This window comes from Mastomys coucha, unplaced genomic scaffold, assembly GCF_008632895.1.
Source record: "Mastomys coucha isolate ucsf_1 unplaced genomic scaffold, UCSF_Mcou_1 pScaffold9, whole genome shotgun sequence".
NCBI lineage: Eukaryota > Metazoa > Chordata > Mammalia > Rodentia > Muridae > Mastomys > Mastomys coucha.
Genome location: NW_022196915.1, coordinates 20,283,362 through 20,297,152, shown reverse-complemented (window position 1 = coordinate 20,297,152; position 13,791 = coordinate 20,283,362). Strand labels below are relative to the sequence as shown.

The following is a 13,791-nucleotide window of genomic DNA, read 5'->3' as shown; positions in this document are numbered from 1 at the left end:
ATGACATAAATTCATCTATGTAGAAATGACAAGTAACTAAACCACAAATAAGACTCAGAATAAATGAGCTTGACAAGGTCATAGGATAGAAAAGCAACATGCAAATATCATTTGCATTTCTACGTCTTATTTTTATTGCAACAAATATGGGAAAATTGAAAGTTAAAATAGTAAATTTCCGATTTGGTCAAAGAAAATGAAATAGGATAAATTGAACAGAACACTTAAAAAATTTATATCCAGAAAATTGTGAAATGCTTACCAAAGAATATGAAAAAGACCTATTAAATGAGGAAATATATAATATATTCATATATTTGCTGATTCAATACAGGAAAGATGTCAGTTCTCCCAAAAATTTATATAGATACAAAGTAATTTTTACCACAATTCCAGAAAGCAAGCTATGATTATTAGTTTTATGTCAACTTGTCAGAGATTAGAGACATATTTGGAAAGAAGAAATCTTAACCTAGCAAATGCCTCCAATAACACCTGCCATGGGCAAGTCTGTGGTGTACTTTCTTGACTGATGATGGATGTGGGAGGGCCTAGCCCACTGTGGTATCCCTGGGCAGGCTACTCATGGGAAGCAACCCTGTAATCAGCACTCCTCCTGCCTCTGAGCGTAGCCTTGAATTCCTGTCCTGACTTCCACCAGTGATGTATTATATGTGGTATGGAATTGTGAGCTGAAATTAATCCTTTCTCTTCAAGATGTCACAATGTTTTATCACAGCAATAGAAATCCTAACTAAGGCACAAACTAATCACAAAATTTACATTGGAAAACACAAACTCTGAACTGGCTGAGACAATTTTGAAATGTAAGAATGAAGTGTAAGGAATCATTCTATCTAATATTAAATCTTTTACATAGTTACAGAGATCCAAAGGTTGGTACTGGCAGCAAAATGAGAAACATAGATCAATTCAACAGAGTACAGACCAGAACAGCCACATGGGAACACTCTAAGTAATTTTTGATAAAGGTATACTGGCAATTCTGTGAAGGAAGAATAAACTTTTCAATGTTTCTGGAACAACTGGTTATCCAAGGCCAACAAGGAAATAAGAGAATAATTCTCAATTAAAACCTCATGCTTTACATACTCAACACAGAGTATGGACTTGGGTCTAAAATATAAAGTTTGAATTTCTCAAAATCTAGGTTCCTAGACTTGATATTTGAAACATGATGCACAAAAAGGGAAACTAAGTAAAAGTCATTAAAATTAAAACCTCTATTTCGTTGGGAGCTTTAAAACTGCAACAGTGCTGGGTAAAATTATGGCAATAAATCTACAGTCCTCAACCTTAATTTACTGATGGCAAAAGAAGCTTTGGTGAATTATCTTATTAGAACAGACACAGTCTTTCGAGTGTGGTTGTAGTGGCCAACGACAACTACCACATCTACAACAGACAACAATAACAAAAACAACAACTACAATGACTACAACTACAATGACTACAACTACAATGACTACAACTACAATGACTACAACTACAATGACTACAATACAATGGAAATAACTGAGAAGAAATGAAGAGTAAAAATATCAAACAAATTTTACTGGAATTAGGTCTCCACATATAATTGTATTTTATAATAATTATTGTTTGTGATGTGCTAAAACCACACTGGTATTATTCAGAAAGATGTGCTAGATAACAAAACAAAGGAACCATTAATTTAATTGCCATTCATAATAAGAAGGCATTTTTACAAAACCAAAAAGATTATTTTATAGAGCAATAGATTAGAAAGCCAACAAAAGCATATATTTAGCATTTCACATATTACTACTCAATAGACTTCATACAAAATAGTGTTTGAACTGCTAACAGTAAAAATCATACACAGTCATCAAAAAAGGTTAAAATGCTCTAATGATTTCTTTCTTTGAAATTTTGGTAAATAGATGAGAAAAGACAGTTATTTCTAATTGTGCCCTCGGTAGGTAAGTTTGGGAGCTAGCTAATGACAGAGAATGACAACAGTGCTGTTTAAGGAATTTATAAATATCGCTAATGGTGATTCAATCAGTGTGTGACTGGTAGGGCACATGATACATCCAAGAAGTTTCACTTTGGTCAATTGTGTTCTCATGCTGACAAATGCACCTAATTCTAAACTGTAGAAATCCACAGTGCCGCAGCACAAATGTGACTTGCAGCTTATATTTCACAAGATGAAATTCGGGCATTGAAATTGCAATGACACACACAGACAAGAGAAGGTCTTTAAATCAGAAAGTAAATCAGCACATGGCTTCTTACGCCGAGTCCTCTCTATCAACAAAGCAAAGCCCAGTGCCTTCCAGACAAGACGAGGTAAATACTGTCATATAAAAGTTAAAGTATATAAAGGAAAACATGTTAAACTGCAGCTTGTTCTCCCCAGCGCATCAAGACTCTCTTTATTGCATTAGCCGCTGGTTAATAGTTACTATATGCTGATGATAGAAAAAAGGAAACAAGTTTTGCTGAGAATATCTGACAAATCCTTGACGTTTCTTCAAGATAGGAGCTAGTTTGCTTTCAAATGTTATAAGGGGTTTTAACCTAACTTGATTAAAAATTAAAGTGACTCTAAATATCAATAAACAGACATAAATGGTTGTATATTCTCCTATTTTTATATCTGTAGGGAGCAGGGGAAGACACCCTGGGCTGTGGACACAGGCATGGGCGTGTCAAGGTCCCAGAGGCCTTTCTACAGAATGAACTCTGATGACCACAAACAAGCTCTGCTTAGTGAAGTTTCCCAGGCAAGTAGGCCACAGCATCCATAAGAACTTTAGTTACTGACAGTGTGGGCTGTATGGAAAGTCAAGACACAACGGCTGTGTTCTTATTTTTAGCCACAGTATTTCATCAAACAGAAACATCATTTTTTCATTGCTTTCTCAAACCTTGAACATGCTGGGCAAGCATCTACCACTGAGCTATATCCTCAACTCAAAGTACCACTGAGAAAGAAAAACTGCCAAATAAAATGTGTAAGATCAGCAATAAGGCACATTTCAAGAGGAAGAAGCTATTCTGTGGGGGAACAGTGCTGCTTCGATTTGACAAAAGATAACAGGCAGCTTGTACAGTGATATGAACAAGGACAAGCATGCAAACTTTCTCAGCATTTTAGGACAGGTGTCTTCTTCTGGCCATCCAGCCTACATTCATTCTTCGTAATGATATTCTGAGTTTGTTTTGGAAAACAATATCATTCCCAGTCTCAGTCTCACGGCCTACAATCATGAGTGATCCAAACAGGCCAGGACCATCCTTCAGTGTTCAGAGACTAACACACAGAAAGTGAAATGCTAGGAGACATGGGCCCATGCTTTTGAAAAGAGATTCATCTTTCCCTAAGAACTGTTTTCCTAGCTCCTTCTTGATGTCCTCTGTGGGCAAACACTGAAAATATAGCATCCATTTTTCCACCACAGGAAGGCCTGCCTCTGTTGGAGTATGATTGTGCAGAGCCTGAGACTTCAGGAATCTGACCTTGTCCCACAGCAAAGTAACTGCAGAACAAACCTGTCAGGGCACATGGCTCTTCACCTCTTCACTGGGGTATGGACTTCACGTCCTTAGGGCAGTGTAAGAGCCACCTTCCCCAAGGCCTGCATACTCAGCAGACATCTTCTCTTCTTCAGTACTGCAGCACAGAAGAGTTCAGGAAGCATGCTAATGTGCCACATAGACAACAAGAAAGAAGTGTATAATCACCATATATCAGACTGTCTCTTACACCTCAGTTTAGGAGAAAGTAAGGGATTGCTAATGTTTGGCTCATATTCATAAATATTTATCTAATTTTATGTTTAAAAAAAAACTGATTTTGAGGCTAGAGAGATGGCTCCCTGCTCAAGAGGACTTGAGTTCAATTCCCAGCACCCATGCTGAACAACTTACAACCGCCTATAACTTCAGCACCAGGAGGATCTGATGTCTCTATCATCTCTTGGCATGTTCACATACACACATACATACACACAGTTAAAAGCTATAAATCACAGAATTGTATAAAATAATACAATGGATATTTGAGAGAGGATGAGCAATTTACATAAAACCACCCAAATCTAAAGTAGATAGTAACATCAGCAGTTAAGCCTAAGATTCCTCATCAACTCTGAGCTCAACATTTTTCAACATGCATGCATGTCAGATTTGCTCACTGAAAGCAAGAATACTTTATTGAAATTATCTAAAAGAAACACTAAAACCCTAAGTGGCACACAAAGGAAGGAAATGACTGCTTACTTAGAGAGTGCTTGTTACTCTCTACACTATCCTAGCTATTCATTGATATAAGACACATTAATCCTCATGGCAGTCCCTGGAGCCTGAAGCAAACCCATTGAGAATGAGGTCTCCTAAGCTAATGTGCACTCGATGTGCTGTGCTGCTCAGAGCATAGTCGTCCAATAAGCACAGGCTGTGAGAAGCATGTTTAGAGAGACTATCAGTTCATCTACTTTATCACACACTTACTGAGTAGTTCTTCTTGATGGCAGAGAACACAGCATCCACACATATGAACACCCCTGTTCGGCCTACACCAGCACTGCAGTGAACAAGGAGGGGTCCTGTAATGTGGCTCTTCCTCACATAACTGACATATTTTATGAAAAAATCTGCTGAGGCAGGAGTGCCATGGTCTGGCCATTTGGTGAACTGCAAGTGTTTTACAAATTGACTCTTTCCTGTCTGTTAGAGAGACAGAGAGAGGTTTATTGATTTCTTATATTAAACATCTCATTTCAATTTCTATTATGGTAAGAATGACAATGCTGCTGATGGAGACAGTAGACACTGGCGTATAGACATTTAGAATACAGAAACCTAAGCTTGATGTTTTTAAAAACTCTGAAAGTTGCCAGAATTTGCTTTTCTCCATTTTAAAAAGGAGAACACAAGGAAAACAATAAAAACAAGGATGCTATCAGGATTCAGGAATTCAGTGCATTACCACCAGGTAATGCACTAGGAGCTTCCCATGGGTTGTCTACTTTAATCTTTATATCAGCCTAAGATAAAAGTACTATTTTGTTTCCATTTTTAGAGATCAGAATTGGGAGAACTGGGAGGTATATGCTAGGTCACAAGGTTCACAGAGTTAGAGCGTGGATTTGAGTGTTAGCCTTCTAAATCCTATACTAACACTTTTCTTCTGTATCATGAGGCTGCAGATAAACCAAGATTTCAAAGTACTTAAGAGTAAAAAGTTGGCTCACACAGTCAGAAGGATCTGCACTTCCTGCACAGAAGTCACTACTAATGTATGATCAGTGTGCTTTCAAACCTTCCTAGTGTCACAAGTACCAAGTCCTAAGTGCCTTATGAGTCTGGTAATTTTATTAAAAAACAAAACAAAACAAACTTACCTGTAAGTGTTTTGTCCCAACTCCTACTTAGAAAATTCTTTTTCTTTTGCAGGTGGGGCATTTCATGTTCTAGTTGGTCCCTGCTTTTGTCTACAACTGCCCTGTATCCCTCATTATTCCTTGATAATGTACAAATTTCTGTTCCATGGGCACTTACTTATGTTTCTATAAATACAGCCAAGGCAATGTCTTTTTCAATTGTCTGCTTCTTTTCTTTCTTATCTAGGACTTTTGCTACCCAGATGTGATGTTAACTTCGGTAATCCTTTTTCCAAACTCCAGATAACACTATTTCCCATCTTAGCTCCCAAATCACCCCATATGAACCTTGACATGATCACTGAGCACAGCAACTCAAGTACTGGAGAATATAGGTGTCTCTCTGCTCGCTGTGCGGCAGTAGAATCCAGCACAGCAGTAGGCACTCTTGACAAACTCAGTACAGTTTGTCACACTTGGCAGAAGCCACCAAAGTACATCACAGGACCAGAAGCATCTGATAGCCACTCCCTGCCCTTGTGGTCCCCTTTACATTTTCTTTCTCTCCAGTCACAGTTTGGCTAAGCAGAAGTACAAAACTATAGCTTCATTTCTAGATTACAAGGAGGTAAAAAGTTACTCTATTTTCTTCTAGAGTTGGCTGTCCTTGAACTCTCTCTGTAGACCAGACTGGCCTTGAACTTACAGAGATCCACCAGTCTCTGTCTTCTGAGTGCTATGATTAAAGGTGTGCACCATTACCAATAACAAAAGTTACTTTTAAATTTTTTCTTTTTATTCACTCTCCTTTCATACAATACATCCCAACAGCAGCCTTCCTCTCTCCATTCCTCCTAGTCCACCTCCCCCTACCTCCCCTCACTCACAGATCCATGGCTGCTCCATTTCCCTTCAGAAAAGAGAAGGCTTCACAGTGAAAGCAAGCAAACATGGCATACCCTCAGTATATATTCCAACACACTTGCTTATTTTGTAAAACACGCATCTACAAGCAGCATTGTAAGACTTACAGACTTCCTCACAATCTGAAATATCCGAATGGTGAAATATTGAGTTATATGAAAGCTCTCCAGAAGGACACGGAAGTGTTGAAATTCCAAAGGCTCCTTCAGAGAAATGGGCCAGTAACTGTAACACTTGATAACTCCACCTTCTATCTCTCTGGTTATCATAGCAATAACATTACAATTATTTTCCATAACCATTTGCCAAAAGTCTTCTATAGTATCTGGCAGTGGTCCTTGAGTGGCAATATAAAAATACTCTTCTTCATGATTTACTATTCTAATATAGCTAGCGTTGATGTAGTCGTTGTTTTTTCCAAGAGGAACACGTGTTGAATCATCTATTATGGAAACAGAAACATGTGATAAAAATAATAGAAGAGTGAGCTATGCTACCCAGACTTTATGAAAGCATCTCACACAGGTAAGTCCATGAATTTCTTTACCACTCTCTCAAAAGAAAATGGCACATGAGATTATTTTCAGAAGGGCTAAGTTTAAATTGATCCCTCCATTGCAGTGAGTTATTGGTCTGGTTAGAGGTCTCTGGCTTCTGTGACTCTGTCAATATTGGATCCTCACTGGGACTCCTACTGGTTGTCCTGTTGCCCTGTGTCAGGGGTAATAGCAAATGGTATGGTATTCTCCTGAAAATCAAGGAAATCTGTAAATTTAGGGCAACAGAGAAGAGAGTTTTTACAAAATAAGAAAATGGTTTGGATACAAATTCTAGTGTTAATGGAAGTCTACCAATGCCTGTATTCTAGTTGGGCAGCCACCTTTTCCAGTTCTTTCTCACCTTCCACTAAGTGCAATGATATGGCAACCAAAATAAGGTATATGGCAACAAAGATGCTACTGAAAGTATTGGCTCCAAGCAGCATGGGGCTTGTCTACACTGTCAGCAAGCATGAGAGAAAACTGCCACTTTGTCCCATAGTAATCTTCACCATTTGGGCCCTTGCTTTACTGCACACAGACATCTGCACTCTGGTCCACCAATACTCCAGCTACATTATGCTTACTTGTCACCAAACAAGGTCTATGACTTCCAACATATGATACACAATTCTCTTATAAAGAGGAATAGAAAGGTCTACTGCCAAATACAGAAAAACACCAAATATTTCAAAATGGGAGGAAGCGCAGTATCTGGTGCTAACTGATGTAACATCTTGCCATCCAAGATGCTACTTTATATAAATACTTTTAGTTTTAAAAAGAAAGATTGACTATGTTAACTAATTTAGTAAAATCTAGCTTACAGGTACAAACCACAATTACTTAATTCAAACTCCTGTCCTGCATGTCCCATTCCATGCAGCCTTTCTGGGCTCCACAAATCCCCAAATAATTACATGTTTGTTGACTCTTAAGGAAGACTCAAGTTTGCAGAAAGACATTGAATGAGTTGGGATAACATTAATGAAGAGAATTGCTAAGACCTCAAGGCCAACCTCGTGGAAGCAAACAAGTAGTTTCTGACTGGAGAAAGGTCCATTCCACAAGATGAAACCCATACTGGACACCATTATCAGACTAAGAACCTAAAGCTAGAGAGTTATAAACCCTAGGAGACTATTATGATGTTAGACATAGTATTAAATCAATTCCTAATAACCTATCATCATACCCTATATTAATGTACCTCTTAGTCCTCATCAGAGGAGCTTATATTTGTACCAGGTAATTAATGATCAATGTAGAGACCCATGACTGGGAAAGATTCAGAGAACAAGAGACTGCAGAATGCTCATCCCTAAATGAAACCTATATAGGAACTTCCTCCACCAAAGGCTCAGGCACAACTGCAGAAGAGGGTGCATAAAAATGTAAGAGGCAGAGAAGGTGGATGACAACAAGGGAAGTATTTCCTGGACACAGCAGGCAGCTGCATGCGTGAACTCACAAAGATTTTGGAAGCACAGACAAGACCCACAAAGTGCAACTAGAGCAAGAGAGCTGGGCACAAAGCTCCATCCCCAGCTAAGGTGCTACTGGCAACTGACAGATGCTGGGAGAAGCTTCCTCTTAAGTGTGCAGTGCCTGAGAAGTACCCTATGCCCTGGTAAATGCCCCACACCCAAGAGTGCCTGCTGAGACCAGTGTGTGTACCCCCAAATCCCTGAATCCTGGCTACAGCAGGTACTACGTGTTCAGCCAACTAGAGAATATTGTCCCAAGAAGGTTCTGTCACCTACTTAGCACTATAATTTTCTTCAAAATGTCATTCAACCATTATATCACGTAAGTCTCATCAGGATAGTGAAGTCTGTATGAACCTCACAGAAAAAGCCACTGCTAAGAGCCACTTGCCACAAAGAGAGTTCCTTTGTGTGGCGTACCATGATGTAAGGCATTTTGTAGGTCTGCAGACAGTAAATTCAGAAAAAGCATTGCACCTAGGGAAGGCAAATCCATAATCAGAGTAAATTTCTCTTTGGTTCGAAAAAAAAAATCACTGTTTCTTTCACGATAAAAGTGGTTCAAGATAACCTGCCATCTTGGGGAATCCAGTTTGGTATCAGGGACTCTACAGTCTTCTATGCTTCTTGAAGTCCAGATACTTGGCAATGACTGAGAATAGCCTGGTTCTTCTTGGTGGGTGGCAAGAAGTCTGTGAAGCTGAATCCATGAATAGTCTCCAATAGTGCCAAACAGGCTGGTTTTATTTTTTCATGAGCTACTGAACAATGGCAGGGGAATTGGGGAAAATGACTGCTGTCCATGGACAGTATCCTACTCACATGGTTACTGTCCTTTGAAGTCACTTTTCATGAGCACTCCCGGGGAGCTTAGGATTTACATGGGGTTAGCTCATTTGGAAAGCCCTACCTATATGTCTTTTCCCTAGACCTTCTTTGTTACTACTTTTTCAACTATGTTCCTTCCAAGGCCTTGACTATCCATCCAGTTAAGGGACTGGCTATCACCTAAGCTTACCTGCCAACCATTTCTCCAAGAAAAATGAACAACCAAGTACACCAAGCAAGGTTATTCCTAGTAGGTATAATTCCTTTCACCATTACACTTCAGAAATGTCTCAAAAATGATCTACAGTAGTGTAATTGTCCAGTGACACAGGTGAGCCTCAGAAACAATTTGGAACCATGTCAAATCCTGTTTCCCCTGTCAATTGATCATAGGGAACTCCTCATAATAACATAGGTACAAGTTGAGGAAAGAAACTAGTGTACCCGGAATGAAAATCATGGATATTTGGACAATTTTTTGTCATGGAACTTACTTGTGCCTTTAAGGTTGTGGTGGTTTGAATAAGAATGAGCCCCATCAGCTCCTATATTTGAGTGTTTGTTCCCCAGTTGGTAGAACTATTTGGGAAGGATTAGGAGGTCTGACCTTATTGTAGGAGGTGTGTTATTGGGTGAGCTCTGAGATTTGAGATGCTACTTCCCAGTTAACTCTCTTACTGTCTCATGCTTGTGGATCGAATGTAAACTCTCAGTTCCTGCTCCAGGGCCACGCTGGTCTGCCTATTGCCATGATGTTCATGGACTCCAATCCTCTGGAAACATGAGCTCCCAAATTAAATGCTTTCTTTTATAAGTTGTCTTGGTCATATGCTTTGTCACAGCAATAGGAAAGTAAGTAGTCAAGGGTCTACTTAAGAAGAATCTCACATCTACCATATCTTTCTGATAAGCAAGTGCTATTGTGTATACCCAGCTTAATGGCTTGGATGTTGATAGAGAAGCAATATCTACTTAGTTCTCTATTATGTCTCTGCTAAGGCTGAAAACCTGCTTCTCCAAAAGAAAGCAGCTCCTACAGGGATTGCAGTGCATTGCTCCAAAATCCCAAGGCTCTCTCCAGCACTGCCACAGGTTCTGAAGAGCTTCCCTCCTAGCGACCATTACATCTGCTGAATCTGGGCAACACAACAGTTTTTGGAGTTGTCTACATTAGCCACAGAGCTTTTTCTTGGGAATCCTATCTGAAAGAGGAATATGTTGCCACCAAGGGGCTACAGAGGTTCACAAGACACTATCTTTTTGGCTATAGAAGCCTGATACAGGAACTACATCTTCTCCATTAGTAGGGAGCATTCATTTCAAAATGTCCTACACACTTGGACCCCTAGACATTCATCCACAGACATTCCTTTTAGTTATATTTTCCATTCTTTGGTATAAAGATGTGTTGTGAACAAATCCAGAGTGTTTGCTACTGTTTATCATTGTAACGGCCTGTGTGATACCTGATAGAAGGAAAAAATGGTTGAAATCACTACACCTCCTCAAAGTGCCTTCTCAGATCGTTTGCTCATTTATTGTAGGGTTATTGTTTTTTTACTTACAGAAACTCTTACTATATTATAAATTCATATTCTTTGTCAAGTACATGTTTTGTACCTAAATTTCTTCTAGCCTGATACTTGCCATTTTGCTTTTAGAGTGTTACACTTGGAAGAACAATATTTTTAAAAGTTTGATAAAGTCTAATTATTTTTTCCCTTGGGAGTTTCAGTTTTGTATCCTACTGAGAACATTTTTACTAAATATAATGCTACAATTTTTTTCTTGAGTTTAATTCCAAGAAGTTGTGTTTTTATATTTTTAATTAAAGACATCATTTTATGTATATTTAATTATGTCTGTGTGTGTGCCACCTACAGTGTGTTTGTGAGTGGATGTGCATGCACATGTGTGTATATGCACATACCCAGAAGACAAGAAATGTCAGATTCCATGAAACTTGGGTTTTAGGCAGTTGTGAGCCATCTGATATGGATCCTGGGAATTGAACTTGGGTACTATGGAAGAACAGAACGAGTTCTTAACTACTGGACCATCTCTCCACACCCAATTCTGGTTTTTATTATATGTATTTCTGTGAATTATTTTGAGTTCATTTTTATATAAAGTACAAGGTAAAGGTTAGAAGGGTTTTCATTGTTGTTGTTGTTATATAAATATACAGTTGACTGGAACATTTTCCTTATTTTTTGACATCCTTAAATTCACACATTATCATCTTCCCTGCCTCCCCACACTGTTATAAAGAATACTGAGAAGTTTAAGATACTACCATTACCAGTTCTGATTATGTCTTGACCCAGAGACAAGTTACAAAAAAGTATTCCCTTTGGAGTAGGAGACTTGATATATAATGTATTCTCAAATCCCTAAGCATCTATTAAAATGATTTTGAAGTCATAAAATGTTGAATAAATGTAATATGCTGTTTCCCCATGGAAATCTTTGTAATAAAGGCCTTGTTTGCTTTGCATGATGGGACAAAGCCATAAATATGACTATGTAAACTGGAGTTTTAAAAATTCTTAATAATAAATAGGGAAATATGATTTTCAGGGCCCTTAAAATTTTCATCAAGGCTTTAAAAACTTTCCTGCTGATTATAAAAATACAGAAAAATTTTAAAGCAAGATTCATATTTTGAACACTAACCCTAAGACATTACAAACACAGAATTCAAGCACTTCATTTTCAGTTTAAACAGAGTGTGCTCCTTTTTCATTATAAGGTGAACCTCTTACTGTGTCTTGATTGTCATATTCCCTCATCCATTTGGATTCGTTCCTATCATTTAACCCTTTATATCCCACTGTTCTGAAACTACCCTAAAGTTCCCGTAACATAAAGCCTCTAGCCAGTGCATGTCTCCTGGGAGGCCTTCATCCTAACCACCTGACTACTCAGTGCTTTCATTTCGGGAAGGCACCCTTCAGCAAGTACCTCTGGGTGCAGCAGTAGAGTTCCCTGTTTCATAATAGCACCACATGCTCCAAGTCAGCTATTTATTCTATAAGGGTATTTATGTTCAATTCTAAATTTTCCCCAGAATAATATATATGCAATGTATACAATGTATACATATATATGTATATATGTGCACATGTATACACACACACACACACAATTTTGCTGCCACTGACTGCTGTGTTTGTGAGTCAGCTCTCTTGGTTAACCTGTTTGCAGGATGCCACACAGGCTTCTCACTGGGAGATGTCCCCAGTAGAGCTGCATGCTCTGCTGTTTGTTCACACCACACAAACACATTTGAAAAGACGTCAGGTGAAGCCATGTTATGCTGCCCAACTTTTACTGACACAGTCATTTGTACATTGAGGGGGCAGCTGTCATACTTGCTATGTTTGCACTATTCACAGCTAAGGCACAGTGATAACTGAAATCTGACTCACGTTATGGTATTTCTAACAGCATGTTTTATTATTAACAATATCTGTGCAGGTTGGAGCTTGCAAAGTGAAGACTAACTGAACTGAGAGCTAACAAATGATTTCTGGCTTTCTTAACGTGCCATCAGAACTTGCTATATACGTGCGATGAAGAAACCAGGCGTGTGTTCATATGCTGCTGCTCAGATTAGACTGGTCTGTGTTACAAAGTAAGCAAACCCTAAAATAGAACTTAGGTGAATTATAGTTTAAGTAAAGCAAAAGCTCTAGGATGATTCTCCTTATTTGTAATCATTTAGGTGAAGTGCTTTGCATCTCTACAAGTCCTTGTCCACAGGATAGACTTGGAAGAGAATCACATGCATGCGTACTTCACTTCTGCAAGGGTGCCTTTTACTCCTTATAGTCCTGAGAGGATCATTTTTAAAACCTTGTTTACTTTTAGTCTCTTTGGAGAGTAATTAATTGCACACTGAAGGGATAAAAATCAACATATCAGACCTTTGACCTTTCAGAGGAGCACTAAATTGTTTGCCCTGCTAAAATGTTGCATAGTGGCCCACTGACCAAATTTTCAGAAATGCATACTAGTGAGTTTCAGACTGTCTCACAGAAGATGACAGAATGCACTGGCTTAACTATCTTGAGAAGGTGCTCATTGCTTTATAACCAGGCATCTTAATCTGAATGAGCTAACAAAACAAAAGTATCTATTCTGTCTTGGCAGACACTGTGCCCCTTGGATTTGTGCTACTCTCAAATATATTTACAGAAACAATGAAAATCATTAAAGAATAACTTGGTGAGTAGGAGAGGACTCACTCCCAAGATACTAGAACCCTTGGAAAAATCAGCAAATCTAGCTTTGAGGAAACAACAAAGGTTGGGCTGAGGAGCTATGAAAGACAGAGGGATTACCACAACAGAGAAGGAAGGTAGTTCTTGCATAGTTTCAAGGTTTAATTGTATGGAAGGAGGAAAAGAAACGCAAAGAAGCTTTAGAGTCAAACACCAAGAAAAGCGTCACCATGACAGTACCAGAGGGCCATGGAAGAGAACAGCCAGATACCCTGACTATGTTGTAAGAAAATCTCTTCAGCAGCTGTTTGAATGAGTAGGAAAGATGACTGGTTATAAAGAAGACAGACATCAGCTTAGAGGTGAGAGACTGGGCTGAGTAGCCCAGGTTGGCAGCAATGTCAATAGAGAA

The 13,791-nt window shown here is 38.7% G+C and overlaps 1 protein-coding gene across 4 annotated transcripts in view; it reads right to left on the bottom strand.

Moving 5' to 3' along the window:
- The window catches only part of Ptpn20 (protein tyrosine phosphatase non-receptor type 20), a 66,938-nt gene that overhangs the window by 4,866 nt on the left and 48,281 nt on the right, over nucleotides 1–13,791 (bottom strand). For all 4 annotated transcript variants that reach the window (XM_031361677.1, XM_031361680.1, XM_031361678.1 and 1 more), the window contains 2 exons: nucleotides 6,407–6,741; nucleotides 4,504–4,719 (listed from right to left, as the gene is read on the bottom strand). In XM_031361677.1, the coding sequence (XP_031217537.1) occupies nucleotides 4,504–4,719; nucleotides 6,407–6,741 (551 nt within the window). The remainder of the gene's footprint in view (nucleotides 1–4,503; nucleotides 4,720–6,406; nucleotides 6,742–13,791) is intronic.